General features: G+C 47.1%; 1 protein-coding gene across 7 annotated transcripts in view; it reads right to left on the reverse strand.

The window, feature by feature from the left end:
• Nucleotides 1–20726, reverse strand: part of LOC144770911 (uncharacterized) — a 234749-nt gene that overhangs the window by 142048 nt on the left and 71975 nt on the right. For all 7 annotated transcript variants that reach the window (XM_078655713.1, XM_078655716.1, XM_078655715.1 and 4 more), the window contains 3 exons: nt 13292–13393; nt 12492–12590; nt 1006–1107 (listed from right to left, as the gene is read on the reverse strand). In XM_078655713.1, the coding sequence (XP_078511839.1) occupies nt 1006–1107; nt 12492–12590; nt 13292–13393 (303 nt within the window). The remainder of the gene's footprint in view (nt 1–1005; nt 1108–12491; nt 12591–13291; nt 13394–20726) is intronic.

Consider the following 20726-nt stretch of genomic DNA (forward strand, 5'->3'; position numbering starts at 1 on the left):
CTCTGGATCTTGTATCCGTCGGGGATGGTGGTGGCAATGTCGGGGGCGAAGTTGGCCATGTTCCTGTGAAGAAGGCGACGTCTGGCGATAGGTTGTCGGGCAGATCTCTATGGCCTGTCTGTGTAAGGAGCGCACGTAGAGGAGGATGCACGTCAGGGATTCGGTGGTACGGGCATCTGGCGTGGGTTCAGCAGTCGTGGGGGGGGGGAGGGGGGCTGTTGATGGTGAAGTATTGTCGGCAGGAGAACTGGCCCTTGGTGGTGTTTGGCGTCGCTCGCTGGCATCTGTTGTTCCTTTCGGGGTTGAGTGCGAGGAGATCAGCGGAATTGTAGCGGTGGAAGGTCGTAGATCCAGGGTTCCTGGCACTGGAGGGACTTGCCTTAGGTGCGCCTTTGGCACGCCCGCTGCGCGCGGCTGCTGCGCAGCAGCCATTAGATAGGGGAGGGGGAGGGAAGCGCACATGGGAGGCGGGAAGTGGGAAGCAGGAACCAGCAAGGGGGGGCCTCACAGGGGCAGCAGCAGCACGAAGGGCATAGAGGGCAAAACGAGCACAGAGAAGAAAAAAGGGCTAAAACAGAGAGAACACTAGCACAATAGGACAGAGAGAACACAGGTACAATTACTGGCACAATAAGACACAACAGAGATAGTATGAGGAGGCTAGATAGAAGACAGAGAACGGGCACAAATGACAGCGGAAAGACAGACAGAGACAACAGCAGCCAGCAGAAGAGCAAGGCTCACCCACTGGACCAACAAAGATGAGGCGCAGGCAGGAGCCTGCGGGTGGAGGAGGGCCTCAACAAATACATGAGCAGCAGTGCCTAGAGCACAGTGCCGGAGTGGTGGCACTTGACAGTGGAGCTACGGGGGAAGAGCAGGTCTCTGGTCAGAGGGCATGCTCTGCGGACTATGGTTTCTGTCAATTCCAATGTGACCTGTTATACAATTCAGAAAACAATAAAATGACTTATAAAAAAATACATTTGAATAAGATCATCTGACCTGCAGCAAGTTCCTCCATTCCTTCATGTTGCTGGCTTTTCGAAAGAGGAGCCAATGGCTGAGGCTCATCGCCTATTACTCTCACTGCCAATTCGGGCTCACCTGTTTAAACAAAGGAAAATCCATGACTCCACTTCACAATGAACTCGGTTGTGATATAAATATCTGTTATTAGCCCTAAGATAGAGATAAACACAAATTTTCATGTCGATAAATAAACTCGCTTGCACAACTGTCTGAGCACCAGAGAGGACTGATTTTATTCTTAAGAGTAGAACCAGCGCAGTAGTAAAATATGTACGCTGACCCGAAAAAGTACACTGTAAAAAGGTGAGTAAATCAGAATAAGAGAGAACTTTACATGCTGTAATTGTTCTTTGAATGTGAGAGGCTTGCATTGCTGCTGCCTTTGCTGTACACATTTGGTGAGAAATGAAGCTGTACAAGCAGCTGTGTTGTAACTGGTATGAGATGGAGTGACTCTTGGACTCAAGATACCCAAGCTTTATCTTTTCTGCGATGGAGGGAAGCTTGGACTCAAGAGACTCAGGCTTTATCTTTTCTGCGATGGAGGGAAGCTTGGGCTCAAGAGACTCAAGCTTTGTTGTTTCTGCGATGGATGGAAGCTTGGACTCAAGATACCCAAGCTTTATCTTTTCAGGGACGGAGGGAAGCCTGGACTCAAGAGACTCAAGCTTTGTTGTTTCTGCGATGGATGGAAGCCTGGACTCAAGATACCCAAGCTTTATCTTTTCTGTGACGGAGGGAAGCTTGAACTCAAGATACCCAAGCTTTGTCGTTTCTGCGATGGAGGGAAGCTTGGACTCAAGATACCCAAGCTTTATCTTTTCTGCGATGGAGGGAAGCTTCGACTCAAGATACCCAAGCTTTGTTGTTTCTGTGATGGAGGGAAGCTTGGACTCAAGAGACTCAAGCTTTATCTTTTCTGCGATGGAGGGAAGCTTGGACTCAAGAGACTCAAGCTTTATCTTTTCTGCGATGGAGGGAAGCTTGAACTCAAGAGACTCAAGCTTTATCTTTTCTGCGATGGACGGAAGATTGGACTCAAGAGACCCAAGCTTTATCTTTTCTGCGATGGAGGGAAGCTTGGACTCAAGATACCCAAGCTTTATCTTTTCTATGATGGAGGGAAGCTTGGACTCAAGAGACTCAAGCTTTGTCATTTCTGTGTTGGAGGGAAGCTTGGACTCAAGAGACTCAAGCTTTGTTGTTTCTGCGATGGAGGGAAGCTTGGACTCAAGATACCCAAGCTTTATCTTTTCTGCGATGGAGGGAAGCTTGGACTCAAGATACCCAAGCTTTATCTTTTCTGCGATGGAGGGAAGCTTGGACTCAGATACCCAAGCTTTATCTTTTCTGCGATGGAGGGAAGCTTGGACTCAAGATACCCAAGCTTTATATTTTCTGCGATGGAGGGAAGCTTGGACTCAAGATACCCAAGCTTTGTCGTTTCTGCGATGGAGGGAAGCTTGGACTCAAGATACCCAAGCTTTATCTTTTCTGCGATGGAGGGAAGCTTGGACTCAAGATACCCAAGCTTTATCTTTTCTGCGATGGAGGGAAGCTTGGACTCAAGATACCCAAGCTTTATCTTTTCTGCGATGGAGGGAAGCTTGGACTCAAGAGACTCAGGCTTTGTCGTTTCTGCGATGGAGGGAAGCATGGACTCAAGAGACTCAAGCTTTGTCGTTTCTGCGATGGAGGGAAGCATGGACTCAAGATACCCAAGCTTTGTCGTTTCTGCGATGGAGGGAAGCTTGGACTCAAGATACCCAAGCTTTGTCGTTTCTGCGATGGAGGGAAGCTTGGACTCAAGATACCCAAGCTTTGTTGTTTCTGCGATGGAGGGAAGCTTGGACTCAAGATACCCAAGCTTTATCTTTTCTGCGATGGAGGGAAGCTTGGACTCAAGAGACTCAGGCTTTATCTTTTCTGCGATGGAGGGAAGCTTGGACTCAAGATACCCAAGCTTTGTCATTTCTGCGATGGAGGGAAGCTTGGACTCAAGATACCCAAGCTTTGTCGTTTCTGCGATGGAGGGGAGCTTGGACTCAAGATACCCAAGCTTTGTCGTTTCTGCGATGGAGGGGAGCTTGGACTCAAGATACCCAAGCTTTGTCGTTTCTGCGATGGAGGGAAGCTTGGACTCAAGAGACTCAGGCTTTATCTTTTCTGTGACGGAGGGAAGCTTGGACTCAAGAGACTCAAGCTTTGTCGTTTCTGCGATGGAGGGAAGCTTGGACTCAATAGACTCAAGCTTTGTCGTTTCTGTGATGGAGGGAAGCTTGGACTCAAGATACCCAAGCTTTATCTTTTCTGCGATGGAGGGAAGCTTGGACTCAAGATACCCAAGCTTTATCTTTTCTGCGATGGAGGGAAGCTTGGACTCAAGATACCCAAGCTTTGTCGTTTCTGCGATGGAGGGAAGCTTGGACTCAAGAGACTCAGGTTTTATCTTTTCTGCGATGGAGGGAAGCTTGGACTCAAGATACCCAAGCTTTGTCGTTTCTGTGATGGAGGGAAGCTTGAACTCAAGAGACTCAGGCTTTATCTTTTCTGCGATGGAGGGAAGCTTGGACTCAAGAGACTCAAGCTTTGTCGTTTCTGCGATGGAGGGAAGCATGGACTCAAGATACCCAAGCTTTATCTTTTCTGCGATGGAGGGAAGCTTGGACTCAAGAGACTCAAGCTTTGTCGTTTCTGCGATGGAGGGAAGCATGGACTCAAGATACCCAAGCTTTATCTTTTCTGCGATGGAGGGAAGCTTCGACTCAAGATACCCAAGCTTTGTCGTTTCTGCGATGGAGGGAAGCTTGGACTCAAGATACCCAAGCTTTATCTTTTCTGCGATGGAGGGAAGCTTGGACTCAAGATACCCAAGCTTTGTCGTTTCTGCGATGGAGGGAAGCTTGGACTCAAGATACCCAAGCTTTATCTTTTCTGCGATGGAGGGAAGCTTCGACTCAAGATACCCAAGCTTTGTCGTTTCTGCGATGGAGGGAAGCTTGGACTCAAGATACCCAAGCTTTATCTTTTCTGCGATGGAGGGAAGCTTGGACTCAAGATACCCAAGCTTTGTCGTTTCTGCGATGGAGGGAAGCTTGGACTCAAGATACCCAAGCTTTATCTTTTCTGCGATGGAGGGAAGCTTGGACTCAAGATACCCAAGCTTTATCTTTTCTGCGATGGAGGGAAGCTTGGACTCAAGATACCCAAGCTTTGTCGTTTCTGCGATGGAGGGAAGCTTGGACTCAAGATACCCAAGCTTTATCTTTTCTGCGATGGAGGGAAGCTTGGACTCAAGATACCCAAGCTTTATCTTTTCTGCGATGGAGGGAAGCTTGGACTCAAGATACCCAAGCTTTATCTTTTCTGCGATGGAGGGAAGCTTGGACTCAAGAGACTCAAGCTTTGTCATTTCTGCGATGGAGGGAAGCTTGGACTCAAGAGACTCAAGCTTTGTCTTTTCTGAAATGGACGGAAGCTTGGACTCAAGATACCCAAGCTTTGTCGTTTCTGCGATGGAGGGAAGCTTGGACTCAAGATACCCAAGCTTTGTCTTTTCTGACATGGACGGAAGCTTGGACTCAAGAGACTCAAGCTTTGTCGTTTCTGCGATGGAGGGAAGCTTGAATTTAAGATACCCAAGCTTTATCTTTTCTGAGATGGAGGGACGCTTGCCTTTTCTGGAACAGAGGAAAGCTTGAACTCAAGAGACTCAAGCTTTGTCATTTCTGCGATGGAGGGAAGCTTGAACTCAAGAGACTCAAGCTTTGTCATTTCTGTGATGGAGGGAAGCTTGGCTCAAGATACTCAAGCCTTATCTTTTCTGCGATGGAGGGAAGCTTGGACTCAAGATACCCAAGCTTTGTCTTTTCAGGGACGGAGGGAAGCTTGAATTTAAGATACCCAAGCTTTATCTTTTCTGCGATGGAGGGAAGCTTGTCTTTTCTGGAACAGAGGAAAGCTTGAACTCAAGAGACTCAAGCTTTGTCATTTCTGTGATGGAGGGAAGCTTGAACTCAAGAGACTCAAGCTTTGTCATTTCTGTGATGGAGGGAAGCTTGGCTCAAGATACTCAAGACTTAGCTTTTCTTCGATGGAGGGAAGCTTGGACTCAAGAGACTCAAGCTTTATCTTTTCTTCGATGGAGGGAAGCTTGGACTAAAGATACCCAAGCTTTGTCATTTCTGTGATGGAGGGAAGCTTGGACTCAAGATACCCAAGCTTTATCTTTTCTTCGATGGAGGGAAGCTTGGACTCAAGATACCCAAGCTTTGTCATTTCTGTGATGGAGGGAAGCTTGGACTCAAGAGACTCAAGCTTTATCTTTTCTGCGATGGACGGAAGATTGGACTCAAGAGACTCAAGCTTTATCTTTTCTGTGACGGAGGGAAGCTTGGACTCAAGATACCCAAGCTTTATCTTTTCTGCGATGGAGGGAAGCTTGGACTCAAGATACCCAAGCTTTATCTTTTCTGCGATGGAGGGAAGCTTGGACTCAAGATACCCAAGCTTTGTCGTTTCTGCGATGGAGGGAAGCTTGGACTCAAGATACCCAAGCTTTGTCGTTTCTGCGATGGAGGGAAGCTTGGACTCAAGAGACTCAGGCTTTATCTTTTCTGCGATGGAGGGAAGCTTGGACTCAAGATACCCAAGCTTTGTCGTTTCTGCGATGGAGGGAAGCTTGGACTCAAGATACCCAAGCTTTGTCGTTTCTGCGATGGAGGGAAGCTTGTCTTTTCTGGAACAGAGGAAAGCTTGAACTCAAGAGACTCAAGCTTTGTCATTTCTGTGATGGAGGGAAGCTTGAACTCAAGATACCCAAGCTTTATCTTTTCTGTGATGGAGGGAAGCTTGGACTCAAGATACCCAAGCTTTATCTTTTCTGCGATGGAGGGAAGCTTGGACTCAAGATACCCAAGCTTTGTCGTTTCTGCGATGGAGGGAAGCTTGGACTCAAGATACCCAAGCTTTATCTTTTCTGCGATGGAGGGAAGCTTCGACTCAAGATACCCAAGCTTTTTCGTTTCTGCGATGGAGGGAAGCTTGGACTCAAGATACCCAAGCTTTATCTTTTTTGCGATGGAGGGAAGCTTGGACTCAAGATACCCAAGCTTTATCTTTTCTGCGATGGAGGGAAGCTTGGACTCAAGATACCCAAGCTTTGTCGTTTCTGCGATGGAGGGAAGCTTGGACTCAAGAGACTCAAGCTTTATCTTTTCTGCGATGGAGGGAAGCTTGGACTCAAGATACCCAAGCTTTGTCTTTTCTGAAATGGACGGAAGCTTGGACTCAAGATACCCAAGCTTTGTCGTTTCTGCGATGGAGGGAAGCTTGGACTCAAGATACCCAAGCTTTATCTTTTCTGCGATGGAGGGAAGCTTGGACTCAAGATACCCAAGCGTTATCTTTTCTGCGATGGAGGGAAGCTTGGACTCAAGATACCCAAGCTTTGTCGTTTCTGCGATGGAGGGAAGCTTGGACTCAAGAGACTCAAGCTTTGTCTTTTCTGCGATGGAGGGAAGCTTGGACTCAAGAGACTCAAGCTTTATCTTTTCTGCGATGGAGGGGAGCTTGGACTCAAGAGACTCAAGCTTTATCTTTTCTGAAATGGAGGGGAGCTTGGACTCAAGAGACTCAAGCTTTGTCTTTTCTGCGATGGAGGGAAGCTTGAATTTAAGATACCCAAGCTTTATCTTTTCTGCGATGGAGGGAAGCTTGTCTTTTCTGGAACAGAGGAAAGCTTGAACTCAAGAGACTCAAGCTTTGTCATTTCTGCGATGGAGGGAAGCTTGAACTCAAGAGACTCAAGCTTTGTCATTTCTGTGATGGAGGGAAGCTTGGCTCAAGATACTCAAGCCTTATCTTTTCTGCGATGGAGGGAAGCTTGGACTCAAGATACCCAAGCTTTGTCTTTTCAGGGACGGAGGGAAGCTTGAATTTAAGATACCCAAGCTTTATCTTTTCTGCAATGGAGGGAAGCTTGTCTTTTCTGGAACAGAGGAAAGCTTGAACTCAAGAGACTCAAGCTTTGTCATTTCTGTGATGGAGGGAAGCTTGAACTCAAGAGACTCAAGCTTTGTCATTTCTGTGATGGAGGGAAGCTTGGCTCAAGATACTCAAGCCTTATCTTTTCTGCGATGGAGGGGAGCTTGGACTCAAGATACCCAAGCTTTATATTTTCTGCGATGGAGGGAAGCTTGGACTCAAGATACCCAAGCTTTGTCGTTTCTGCGATGGAGGGAAGCTTGGACTCAAGATACCCAAGCTTTATCTTTTCTGCGATGGAGGGAAGCTTGGACTCAAGATACCCAAGCTTTATCTTTTCTGCGATGGAGGGAAGCTTGGACTCAAGATACCCAAGCTTTATCTTTTCTGCGATGGAGGGAAGCTTGGACTCAAGAGACTCAGGCTTTGTCGTTTCTGCGATGGAGGGAAGCATGGACTCAAGAGACTCAAGCTTTGTCGTTTCTGCGATGGAGGGAAGCATGGACTCAAGATACCCAAGCTTTGTCGTTTCTGCGATGGAGGGAAGCTTGGACTCAAGATACCCAAGCTTTGTCGTTTCTGCGATGGAGGGAAGCTTGGACTCAAGATACCCAAGCTTTGTTGTTTCTGCGATGGAGGGAAGCTTGGACTCAAGATACCCAAGCTTTATCTTTTCTGCGATGGAGGGAAGCTTGGACTCAAGAGACTCAGGCTTTATCTTTTCTGCGATGGAGGGAAGCTTGGACTCAAGATACCCAAGCTTTGTCATTTCTGCGATGGAGGGAAGCTTGGACTCAAGATACCCAAGCTTTGTCGTTTCTGCGATGGAGGGGAGCTTGGACTCAAGATACCCAAGCTTTGTCGTTTCTGCGATGGAGGGGAGCTTGGACTCAAGATACCCAAGCTTTGTCGTTTCTGCGATGGAGGGAAGCTTGGACTCAAGAGACTCAGGCTTTATCTTTTCTGTGACGGAGGGAAGCTTGGACTCAAGAGACTCAAGCTTTGTCGTTTCTGCGATGGAGGGAAGCTTGGACTCAATAGACTCAAGCTTTGTCGTTTCTGTGATGGAGGGAAGCTTGGACTCAAGATACCCAAGCTTTATCTTTTCTGCGATGGAGGGAAGCTTGGACTCAAGATACCCAAGCTTTATCTTTTCTGCGATGGAGGGAAGCTTGGACTCAAGATACCCAAGCTTTGTCGTTTCTGCGATGGAGGGAAGCTTGGACTCAAGAGACTCAGGCTTTATCTTTTCTGCGATGGAGGGAAGCTTGGACTCAAGATACCCAAGCTTTGTCGTTTCTGTGATGGAGGGAAGCTTGAACTCAAGAGACTCAGGCTTTATCTTTTCTGCGATGGAGGGAAGCTTGGACTCAAGAGACTCAAGCTTTGTCGTTTCTGCGATGGAGGGAAGCATGGACTCAAGATACCCAAGCTTTATCTTTTCTGCGATGGAGGGAAGCTTGGACTCAAGAGACTCAAGCTTTGTCGTTTCTGCGATGGAGGGAAGCATGGACTCAAGATACCCAAGCTTTATCTTTTCTGCGATGGAGGGAAGCTTCGACTCAAGATACCCAAGCTTTGTCGTTTCTGCGATGGAGGGAAGCTTGGACTCAAGATACCCAAGCTTTATCTTTTCTGCGATGGAGGGAAGCTTGGACTCAAGATACCCAAGCTTTGTCGTTTCTGGGATGGAGGGAAGCTTGGACTCAAGATACCCAAGCTTTATCTTTTCTGCGATGGAGGGAAGCTTCGACTCAAGATACCCAAGCTTTGTCGTTTCTGCGATGGAGGGAAGCTTGGACTCAAGATACCCAAGCTTTATCTTTTCTGCGATGGAGGGAAGCTTGGACTCAAGATACCCAAGCTTTGTCGTTTCTGCGATGGAGGGAAGCTTGGACTCAAGATACCCAAGCTTTATCTTTTCTGCGATGGAGGGAAGCTTGGACTCAAGATACCCAAGCTTTATCTTTTCTGCGATGGAGGGAAGCTTGGACTCAAGATACCCAAGCTTTGTCGTTTCTGCGATGGAGGGAAGCTTGGACTCAAGATACCCAAGCTTTATCTTTTCTGCGATGGAGGGAAGCTTGGACTCAAGATACCCAAGCTTTATCTTTTCTGCGATGGAGGGAAGCTTGGACTCAAGATACCCAAGCTTTATCTTTTCTGCGATGGAGGGAAGCTTGGACTCAAGAGACTCAAGCTTTGTCATTTCTGCGATGGAGGGAAGCTTGGACTCAAGAGACTCAAGCTTTGTCTTTTCTGAAATGGACGGAAGCTTGGACTCAAGATACCCAAGCTTTGTCGTTTCTGCGATGGAGGGAAGCTTGGACTCAAGATACCCAAGCTTTGTCTTTTCTGACATGGACGGAAGCTTGGACTCAAGAGACTCAAGCTTTGTCGTTTCTGCGATGGAGGGAAGCTTGAATTTAAGATACCCAAGCTTTATCTTTTCTGAGATGGAGGGACGCTTGCCTTTTCTGGAACAGAGGAAAGCTTGAACTCAAGAGACTCAAGCTTTGTCATTTCTGCGATGGAGGGAAGCTTGAACTCAAGAGACTCAAGCTTTGTCATTTCTGTGATGGAGGGAAGCTTGGCTCAAGATACTCAAGCCTTATCTTTTCTGCGATGGAGGGAAGCTTGGACTCAAGATACCCAAGCTTTGTCTTTTCAGGGACGGAGGGAAGCTTGAATTTAAGATACCCAAGCTTTATCTTTTCTGCGATGGAGGGAAGCTTGTCTTTTCTGGAACAGAGGAAAGCTTGAACTCAAGAGACTCAAGCTTTGTCATTTCTGTGATGGAGGGAAGCTTGAACTCAAGAGACTCAAGCTTTGTCATTTCTGTGATGGAGGGAAGCTTGGCTCAAGATACTCAAGACTTAGCTTTTCTTCGATGGAGGGAAGCTTGGACTCAAGAGACTCAAGCTTTATCTTTTCTTCGATGGAGGGAAGCTTGGACTAAAGATACCCAAGCTTTGTCATTTCTGTGATGGAGGGAAGCTTGGACTCAAGATACCCAAGCTTTATCTTTTCTTCGATGGAGGGAAGCTTGGACTCAAGATACCCAAGCTTTGTCATTTCTGTGATGGAGGGAAGCTTGGACTCAAGAGACTCAAGCTTTATCTTTTCTGCGATGGACGGAAGATTGGACTCAAGAGACTCAAGCTTTATCTTTTCTGTGACGGAGGGAAGCTTGGACTCAAGATACCCAAGCTTTATCTTTTCTGCGATGGAGGGAAGCTTGGACTCAAGATACCCAAGCTTTATCTTTTCTGCGATGGAGGGAAGCTTGGACTCAAGATACCCAAGCTTTGTCGTTTCTGCGATGGAGGGAAGCTTGGACTCAAGATACCCAAGCTTTGTCGTTTCTGCGATGGAGGGAAGCTTGGACTCAAGAGACTCAGGCTTTATCTTTTCTGCGATGGAGGGAAGCTTGGACTCAAGATACCCAAGCTTTGTCGTTTCTGCGATGGAGGGAAGCTTGGACTCAAGATACCCAAGCTTTGTCGTTTCTGCGATGGAGGGAAGCTTGTCTTTTCTGGAACAGAGGAAAGCTTGAACTCAAGAGACTCAAGCTTTGTCATTTCTGTGATGGAGGGAAGCTTGAACTCAAGATACCCAAGCTTTATCTTTTCTGTGATGGAGGGAAGCTTGGACTCAAGATACCCAAGCTTTATCTTTTCTGCGATGGAGGGAAGCTTGGACTCAAGATACCCAAGCTTTGTCGTTTCTGCGATGGAGGGAAGCTTGGACTCAAGATACCCAAGCTTTATCTTTTCTGCGATGGAGGGAAGCTTCGACTCAAGATACCCAAGCTTTTTCGTTTCTGCGATGGAGGGAAGCTTGGACTCAAGATACCCAAGCTTTATCTTTTTTGCGATGGAGGGAAGCTTGGACTCAAGATACCCAAGCTTTATCTTTTCTGCGATGGAGGGAAGCTTGGACTCAAGATACCCAAGCTTTGTCGTTTCTGCGATGGAGGGAAGCTTGGACTCAAGAGACTCAAGCTTTATCTTTTCTGCGATGGAGGGAAGCTTGGACTCAAGATACCCAAGCTTTGTCTTTTCTGAAATGGACGGAAGCTTGGACTCAAGATACCCAAGCTTTGTCGTTTCTGCGATGGAGGGAAGCTTGGACTCAAGATACCCAAGCTTTATCTTTTCTGCGATGGAGGGAAGCTTGGACTCAAGATACCCAAGCGTTATCTTTTCTGCGATGGAGGGAAGCTTGGACTCAAGATACCCAAGCTTTGTCGTTTCTGCGATGGAGGGAAGCTTGGACTCAAGAGACTCAAGCTTTGTCTTTTCTGCGATGGAGGGAAGCTTGGACTCAAGAGACTCAAGCTTTATCTTTTCTGCGATGGAGGGGAGCTTGGACTCAAGAGACTCAAGCTTTATCTTTTCTGAAATGGAGGGGAGCTTGGACTCAAGAGACTCAAGCTTTGTCTTTTCTGCGATGGAGGGAAGCTTGAATTTAAGATACCCAAGCTTTATCTTTTCTGCGATGGAGGGAAGCTTGTCTTTTCTGGAACAGAGGAAAGCTTGAACTCAAGAGACTCAAGCTTTGTCATTTCTGCGATGGAGGGAAGCTTGAACTCAAGAGACTCAAGCTTTGTCATTTCTGTGATGGAGGGAAGCTTGGCTCAAGATACTCAAGCCTTATCTTTTCTGCGATGGAGGGAAGCTTGGACTCAAGATACCCAAGCTTTGTCTTTTCAGGGACGGAGGGAAGCTTGAATTTAAGATACCCAAGCTTTATCTTTTCTGCAATGGAGGGAAGCTTGTCTTTTCTGGAACAGAGGAAAGCTTGAACTCAAGAGACTCAAGCTTTGTCATTTCTGTGATGGAGGGAAGCTTGAACTCAAGAGACTCAAGCTTTGTCATTTCTGTGATGGAGGGAAGCTTGGCTCAAGATACTCAAGCCTTATCTTTTCTGCGATGGAGGGGAGCTTGGACTCAAGATACCCAAGCTTTATCTTTTCTGCGATGGAGGGAAGCTTGGACTCAAGATACCCAAGCTTTGTCATTTCTGTGATGGAGGGAAGCTTGGACTCAAGAGACTCAAGCTTTATCTTTACTGCGATGGAGGGGAGCTTGGACTCAAGAGACTCAAGCTTTATCTTTTCTGCGATGGAGGGAAGCTTGGACTCAAGATAATTACTCTTTATCTTTTCTGCGATGGAGGGAAGCTTGGCTCAAGATACTCACGCCTTATCCTTTCTGTGATGAAGGGAAGCTTGGCTCAAGATACCCAAGCTTTATAATTTCTGTGAAGAAGGTAAGCTCCCACTGCTGCTCATACTGTAGGAATTAAGTGTTAGATAATGGCATGCACAACCACCTAGTCAGATTTCGGTATTACAAGAACCTTGACTTCAGTAAAAGAATTTGTTTTCATTTCATGCTACATCTAAGCTATGGTATATATTTTCTGTATGCCTGAAATTTAACTAAACTATTTTGATAATCAGTCCTGACCTGCACTGAGTTCTTCAAATATTTTGCTTTCCTGAGTGTTTGGAGATGTTAGAGACTGAAATCCATCTCCTGCCATCATCACTGACACCTCGATCTCACCTGTGGAAGTAAAGGAAAACACATAAAATCTTTTCCCATTGACAACCAGATTGTTGCATAAATATTTTACCTCAGTCAACAATAACATTTTCAAATCAGAAAATAACTTCACAGTTTTGCAGAAATGCACAATAATTATTTTATTCCCGAGCCGGGAATTAGTAGTGGAACACATATATTGGTCACAGAATGCACTGTCGCTGGCACCGTGAATACATGGACAATCAAGTGGTGACAGGAAACCATAATTACTAAAGGAGAAACTCATGTGACCAAGGAACACAATGGCACTGATAGAAGGCATACCTGGACAATATCCATATACATTTTTAAACAATCATTTCACAGTTCACTGAGTGCCCAGACTAGTCCAGGGCAAATTGGCCCATTGAGTTGCCATACAAACCAGGATCATGCAGCCTTATTATGAACTAACAGACACTTCATACTTGACTCTTTAAACTGAGGTTTTAGAGTATACTTTGCTCCTAACCAAGTTTATCCATTTCAGGCATGTGCATGTATAGATTCCTTAGTTATTTTCTAGAGCTACAATAAATTATGGTTTCTGTTAGGAAAATATCAGGTTTGATCTTCCAACGTGAGATTTTATCCATTTAATGTCTTTATTAGGAGTTGCTATTCGATACGTTTCTATAGGGCAAGAACTTTACTAAGACGTTTTGGTAAGATCTACCAACCTGCACAAGGCTCACCAATCGTGTCACATTCCTGGGCATTCAGAGGGAGCGTCAAAGGCTGAAGTTCATCTCCAATTATCATCACCGCCACATCTGGATTACCTGGTAAAACAGAGAAAAATTGGCGTCACTCTGAATTCTAGCTTCTCTTTAAACTACTTTTTATTTGTAAAAAGAAAAAAGGACGAGCACCCATTTTCACAGCACTTAATTGGATCTGCAATTTTACAAAAATATATAAGAACCAGAACAGGCAGGCAAGTGGATGTGTTGGGGCGGGGGAGTTAAGCAAAGGAGCAGGCGAACTGAAGGTGGCGAGGTATTTCAGTAAGGAGGGTGAGGCAGGGGCATAGATATGCTGTAGTGTTGCGGGTGAGACAAGGGAATCGATCTGTTGTAGTGGTGCAAGTGACGCAAGGGAATCGATGTGTTGTAGTGGTACAGATGAGGTGAGCATTTGGATGTGCTAGAGTGGTTTGGATGAGATGTGGGTGTGAATGTGTTGTAGTAGTGTGGATGAGGAAGGAGTGTGGATGTGTAGGGGTGCAGGTGAGGCGTTGGTGTGGATGTGCTAGAGTGGTGAGGCAAAGGTGTTGGTGTGCCAGTCTGGATATGCGGAGTGATGTGGGTGAGGCAATAGTGTGAATGTGCTGCAGTGGTGCGAGTGAGGCAAAGAGGTAAATGTGTTGCAATAGTGTTGGTGAGTCAAGGGTGTGCCTGTGTGTAGTGGTGCAGGTGAGGTGATGTGGGGATGTGCTGGAGTGATGCGTAAGAGAAAAGAATTTCAGTGTGTAGTAGTGGTGTGGATAAGACAAGGTTGTGTATGTGCTACGTTAGTGTAGATGAGGAAAATGTGTTGGTGTGTTGTAGTGGTGCAGATGAGGTGAGCATGTGGATGTGCAGGAGTGGTGCGGCTCAGACAAGGGTGTGGATGTGTTGTAGGTGGTGCGGGAAAGGCAAGGGAGGGGTCAAGTGAAGGTACAGTGGCACTGTAGTAGTGTGTGTAAGGCAATTGCATGGTTGTTTGTAAAGGTGCACGTGAGATGATGGTGTGTGCTGTAGTGGTGCAGATGAGGCAAGTGAATCAATGTGTTTTAATGGCAGAGATGAGGTGAGCACGTTGATGTGTTGTAGTGGTGCGGGTGAGGCAAGGGAATGGATGTGTTGTAGTGGTGCGGGTGAGGCAAGGGAATGGATGTGTTGTAGTGGCGCGGATGAGGCAAGGGAATGGATGTGTTGTAGTGGTGTGGGTGAGGGAATGGATGTGTTATAGTGGTGTGGGTGAGGGAATGGATGTGTTGTAGTGGTGCGGGTGAGGCAAGGGAATGGATGTGTTGTAGTGGCGCGGATGAGGCAAGGGAATGGATGTGTTGTAGTGGTGTGGGTGAGGGAATGGATGTGTTGTAGTGGTGTGGGTGAGGGAATGGATGTGTTGTAGTGGTGCGGGTGAGGCAAGGGAATGGATGTGTTGTAGTGGCGCGGATGAGGCAAGGGAATGGATGTGTTGTAGTAGTGTGGGTGAGGGAATGGATGTGTTGTAGTGGTGTGGGTGAGGCAAGGGAATGGATGTGTTGTAGTGGCGCGGATGAGGCAAGGGAATGGATGTGTTGTAGTGGTGCGGGTGAGGCAAGGGAATGGATGTGTTGTAGTGGTGTGGGTGAGGGAATGGATGTGTTGTAGTGGTGCGGGTGAGGCAAGGGAATGGATGTGTTGTAGTGGTGCGGGTGAGGCAAGGGAATGGATTTGTTGTAGTGGTGCGGGTGAGGCAAGGGAATGGATGTGTTGTAGTGGTGCGGGTGAGGCAAGGGAATGGATGTGTTGTAATGGTGCGGGTGAGGCAAGGGAATGGATGTGTTGTAGTGGCGCGGATGAGGCAAGGGAATGGATGTGTTGTAGTGGTGGGGGTGAGGCAAGGGAATGGATGTGTTGTAATGGTGCGGGTGAGGCAAGGGAATGGATGTGTTGTAGTGGTGTGGGTGAGGGAATGGATGTGTTGTAGTGGTGCGGGTGAGGCAAGGGAATGGATGTGTTGTAGTGGTGGGGGTGAGGCAAGGGAATGGATGTGTTGTAGTGGCGCGGATGAGGCAAGGGAATGGATGTGTTGTAGTGGTGCGGGTGAGGCAAGGGAATGGATGTGTTGTAGTGGTGCGGGTGAGGCAAGGGAATGGATGTGTTGTAGTGGTGTGGGTGAGGGAATGGATGTGTTGTAGTGGTGCGGGTGAGGCAAGGGAATGGATGTGTTGTAGTGGCGCGGATGAGGCAAGGGAATGGATGTGTTGTAGTGGTGCGGGTGAGGCAAGGGAATGGATGTGTTGTAGTGGCGCGGATGAGGCAAGGGAATGGATGTGTTGTAGTGGTGCGGGTGAGGCAAGGGAATGGATGTGTTGTAGTGGTGTGGGTGAGGGAATGGATGTGTTGTAGTGGTGCGGGTGAGGCAAGGGAATAGATGTGTTGTAGTGGCGCGGATGAGGCAAGGGAATGGATGTGTTGTAGTGGTGCGGGTGAGGCAAGGGAATGGATGTGTTGTAGTGGTGGGGGTGAGGCAAGGGAATGGATGCGTTGTAGTGGTGACGGTGAGGCAAGGGAATGGATTTGTTGTAGTGGTGCGGGTGAGGCAAGGGAATGGATGTGTTGTAGTGGTGCGGGTGAGGCAAGGGAATGGATGTGTTGTAATGGTGCGGGTGAGGCAAGGGAATGGATGTGTTGTAGTGGTGTGGGTGAGGCAAGAGAATAAATGTGTTGGAGTGGTACAGACTAGGTGAGCATGTGGATATGCTATAGTGGTGCAGATCAGACAAGGGTGTGGATTTGTTGTAGTGGTGCGGGTGATGCAAGGGAGGGGGTGAGGGTACAGTGATACTGTAGTAGTGTGTGTGTGAGGCAAGTGCATGGGTGTTTGCAGTGGGGCACGTGAGGCAATGGTGTGTGCTATAGTGGTGCGGGTGAGGCAAGGGAATGGATGTGTTGTAGTGGTGCGGGAGAGGCAAGGGAATGGTGTGTGCTGTAGTGGTGCGGGTGAGGCAAGGGAGTCGAAGTGTTGTAGTGGTACAGATGAGATGAGCAGGTAGATGTGCTATAGTGGTGCGGGTGAGGTAAGGGAGAGGTGAAGTGAGGGTGTCAGTGGTATTGTAGAAGTGTGGACGAGGCAACTGCATGGGTGTATTGTAGTGATGTACGTGAGGCGAAGGTTTGGATCTGCGGTGGTGGTTCTGTTGATTAATACGTGGTCAATACGTACACTGGGACAGGAACAAAATGTCTCAGGGACAGTCAGCACGTGGTAAAACATTCCAATGAATGCAGAACAGCTACAGCCACTAAATCAAGGAGATAATCGCTGGGCCAAGAAACACTAATACTGAGAAAGGGAATACATGGACAACAAGATACTTTCGCAAGGAGGGAAACCTGTACACTGGAACAGGGGAACCACTAACAAAGTGGCACAAAAGTTACTCATAGTGACAGAAAAAACACAAACTACGACTTAATATACATACATTAACATGGAGTAATCTACTGACACAGAGAGGCACTGTGTTGTAGAGTTGCACTTGCATTGTACAGTGCTTTATTGTACTTCCCTTTAGTGTTACACTGCTCTGGAACGTTATGGTTGCGGGATTCCACCAGAATCAGTTACCCCGTAAGCGGCTTCGACCCGCAACTGAGTGAGGGGTGAGACGACTTGTCTAAAGAAAAACAGCGTGAAGTCAAACTGAGGCCCACAACGGAAAGGGCTTGTAGTAGTACGGAGGGGGCGGTCTCCCGCTGTGTGACTGCACACTGCCCCGCATTACAATCTCCCATGGGTGGTATAACTCTTGACTGCCGACACGCTACTGCCCAACACTTACGACCTGAACAGTAACTGCCTTATCTGCACCAGTGGTATCAGGCTGCCGGTCTCAAGACCAACGGAGGTGCCAGTTTGCTGCTGCGTGTCCACCCACTGCCCCACTTTCCTTTCTTCTGTGGCATGTGTGACGTCTGACTGCTGCTGTGTCGGTTGCACTCGCCGCCCTGAGTCTCCCTGAGGCGAGTGTAACTGCTGTCATACTGTGTGGGCGAACGCGTCGCGCATGCAGAGGACGTGGATGATCAAAGAGTTGGGCCTGTACACTTTCACAAGTGTCAGTGTTTTCTTAATTTCCATTGGGTCTTGCTTTCAAGGAGAGTAGCCCTTGCATAATTGTTTGGATACTGCCTGGTGTTTAATTGCGCTTGGTTCACGGCTCACTGTGTGAAGTGTCCTCACCTCGCCTTGTTCTCTCTGGAGCGTTGTGGTACTCACCTGACTGCTTGGGAATCTGGAACGACTCACTACCCTTCACTACGTTGCAGCTCCTCCTGTGTCATTCCCATTTGACCCATGAGAGGAAAAGAGCCTGTTCCAGGCTAAAGAAGATATTAAACCTCACTCCCCCTATTGGATGTCAATAGCAACTTGCTGAGTACTCTGTCTAAAGCTCAGTTTCACACTTGAAGTGTTTGTTCCTTTCTTGGTTTTGGTCAAATGCACTTTTTCTCCTGAACATGGCTGTTTCCTCTATTATAATTCCACCCCTTTTTCTCGCACAACCTTGTCAACCATCCATAAAGTGGGAGGATAGAATTGATATGTTTGACAATTACATTATAGCTCTTGATAGTCTTGAGTTTACGCCTGAGAGGTAGAGAGCACTTTTGTTAGGAACTATTGGGAAAGAGGCACACTGCATTTTCAAATAATCACCTCAGATATTGGGAAACGACAATCAGCCGTTGGAGGATGTGTTTAAGGAAGCCAAGCTCCGTTTCGAGAAACGATTTGCCAAGGAGGAGAACATTCTTATGTCTCGGTACAAGTATTACACCAGGTCACAAAAAGCTGGAGAATCTCTGGATGAATTTGTCTCCAGTTTACGGGAATTATCTATAAAAAAGCAAATTTGGGCAGCAAATGACCGAGGAGCTCATCAGGGATTTAGCTGATAGTCCAATGCCATGGCAAAAAAACACAGGAACGGCTTTGGGCTGCAAAGAACCCCACTCTGAAGGATGCCATTTCCATGGTCATAGAAGAATCGTTGTATGAAGGATATGGGCAAGAAGACAGTGTTGAAGGGGATGTTGAGGCTGTTGGAAAAAAAGTAGAAATCTCCAAGGGCTCCATCGGGAAGCCCAAACCCAAAGCACAGAAGTCCGCCAGGTCTAAGGGTTGTTCCAGGTGTGATAGCGCTTACCATGGTAGTGACTCAAGATGGTGTTTGCTACGAAGCAAGACTGCAGGAAGGGTGGTCGGAGAGGTCACTTCGCACGAATGTGCAAAGACTACAACAAATCCCGAGTTCCTGTTGCAGAGGACTTCAGTGTGGATGGGGACATTGAGGATCGTGTGTTGATGGTTCTTCCTGGCAGTGGAGAAACCGAGAGAAAGCTTCGTCTGAAGGCATTTTTTGGGATCCTGAGCAGACACATCAAACTGATGGACTGTAGTTCACTGACCACCATCATACCGAAGTGGATGTGAAAAAAAGAAAGGCCTCTGGTTTCTCTCCTACCAAAGGACATTTATCCTAGGGGGTACCAGGGAAAGAGAATTGATGTGTTGGGGTACTTTTCTTCTTCTATTTTGTTTAGGTCAAGGCAGGTGGTGGGGAAGATGGTCCTCCAATCTTGGGTTGGGGACACCTGTTTGACCGTCATATTATTATTGATCCTCATGCCCCACATCAGGTTTTGTGCATGGCCGATGTCACCACGGAACAAGTTTTGGGAGAAATGGAGGATGTGTTAAGTGGGAAACTTGGTCAAATTAAGGGGTACACACATAGAATTGTGTTGGAGGAAGGCACCATCCCGGTCAAGCACAAGCTAAGAAGAGTCCTGGTAATCGTGAGGGATGAAGTATAAAAATGTTGGAAGACTTGCTTAAAGAAGGGGTTTTTGAGCCGGTTGAGGCCTCCGAATGGGTCTCTCGAGTGGTCATCACCAAGAAGAATGATGGGAAGCTCAGATTCTGTGTCGACACTTGGAGTTTAAACCAGCATGTGGTTACTGATACCTTTCCACTCCCCAACATCAACAAACTGCAATTGCTTAAGCGTGTTAAGTACTTTTCTAAACTTGATTTGAAAAGTGCTTATCACCAAATTAAGTTGCATGAGGAATCAAAAAACTTCACAGCTCTCATTACCAAGGAGGGCACTTTCCGCTTCACGAGGTTGCCCTTTGGGATGTCCTCCGCGGCCAGCGTTTTTAAGCAGATTATCTCCAAGATTTTCAGGGGTTAGGACAACTAACATTTGTCCAGGACGACATCATTGTTTTTGGTGGGTCAATTCAGGAGCACAACAACACATTGAAGGAGATCCTAGGCAGACTGAGGGAGGCGGGTCGTACCTTAAGGAAGAATAAGTGCAAGTTTCTAGTGGAGGAAATAAAGTGTCTTGGCCATTTCTGGGCAGGGGGTCCGTCCAAAAGTTTGCCTCTTAGAAGCGATCAGATATGCACCCATTCCCCATGACAAGGATCAGTTGCGGTCATTAATGGGTTTAATCGAATACTATGCCAAATTTATGAAGTGTTTTGCTAGCAAGACCAAAGCACTAAGGATGTTGTTATGGAAGAGGTGCACTTATATGTGGAGCGATGTCCAACAACATGCGTTTGATATGATTAGGAAGGACGCTTGGGAGGCAGGGATTCTTGCACCCTTTGATACACGCCTTAAAATATTTCTGACCATTAACCCCTTCGGTGCTCATGACGGAGTGGTTCCGTCATGAGCGCCGGTTGATCTGTGCTAATGACGGAACCACTCCGTCATGGCCCGCCCGCTCAATAGAACAAGCAAGCAAGCAAGAGCAAGGAAAAACATAGTTTGGAATGGTCTATACAGTCGAAATATTGTGAACAAGCCATACAGAAGATGATTCTCCGTACATGATGGAAGCGATATCACCAATTAGTTCCTAAGTAGCGGGCTCTCTGTGTTACCTGACAAAAACATAAGGCCCCTTGACCGAGATTTCAATGCCATTAGCTTTCAGTTTGCTGAGGAAGACCTGAAAGATGCGAACAGCAGCGAATAGTATCAGACAATGGGAGAGGTTATAAATGGCCATGGCTCCCACTGAATTTAATATTAGATCAGTAATTACTAGCAAACCTCTGGACCAGGAAGGCCATCCACATCCCAAGAAACAGCAAACCACACCCCAGGAGTCACTGATTTTCTACTGACTTTAAACACAGCAATACTGTGCTCTTCTAGGACACACTACACTGTCCCCAGAACGCAGTCTACTGCCCAATCCCCAAGACTCCATTCACTTAACTCTGGACATCGCTCTCCACAAAGCCAACACTCTGTATTCCCCCATAGTACAAAGCCAACAGGTCTAGTGTTAATTTGGTAGCAGAAGGAAAAGTAGGCATTCACAAATGCAGC

The sequence above is a fragment of the Lissotriton helveticus genome, chromosome 7 (genome assembly GCF_964261635.1).
Source record: "Lissotriton helveticus chromosome 7, aLisHel1.1, whole genome shotgun sequence".
In the NCBI taxonomy this organism is placed as follows: domain Eukaryota; kingdom Metazoa; phylum Chordata; class Amphibia; order Caudata; family Salamandridae; genus Lissotriton; species Lissotriton helveticus.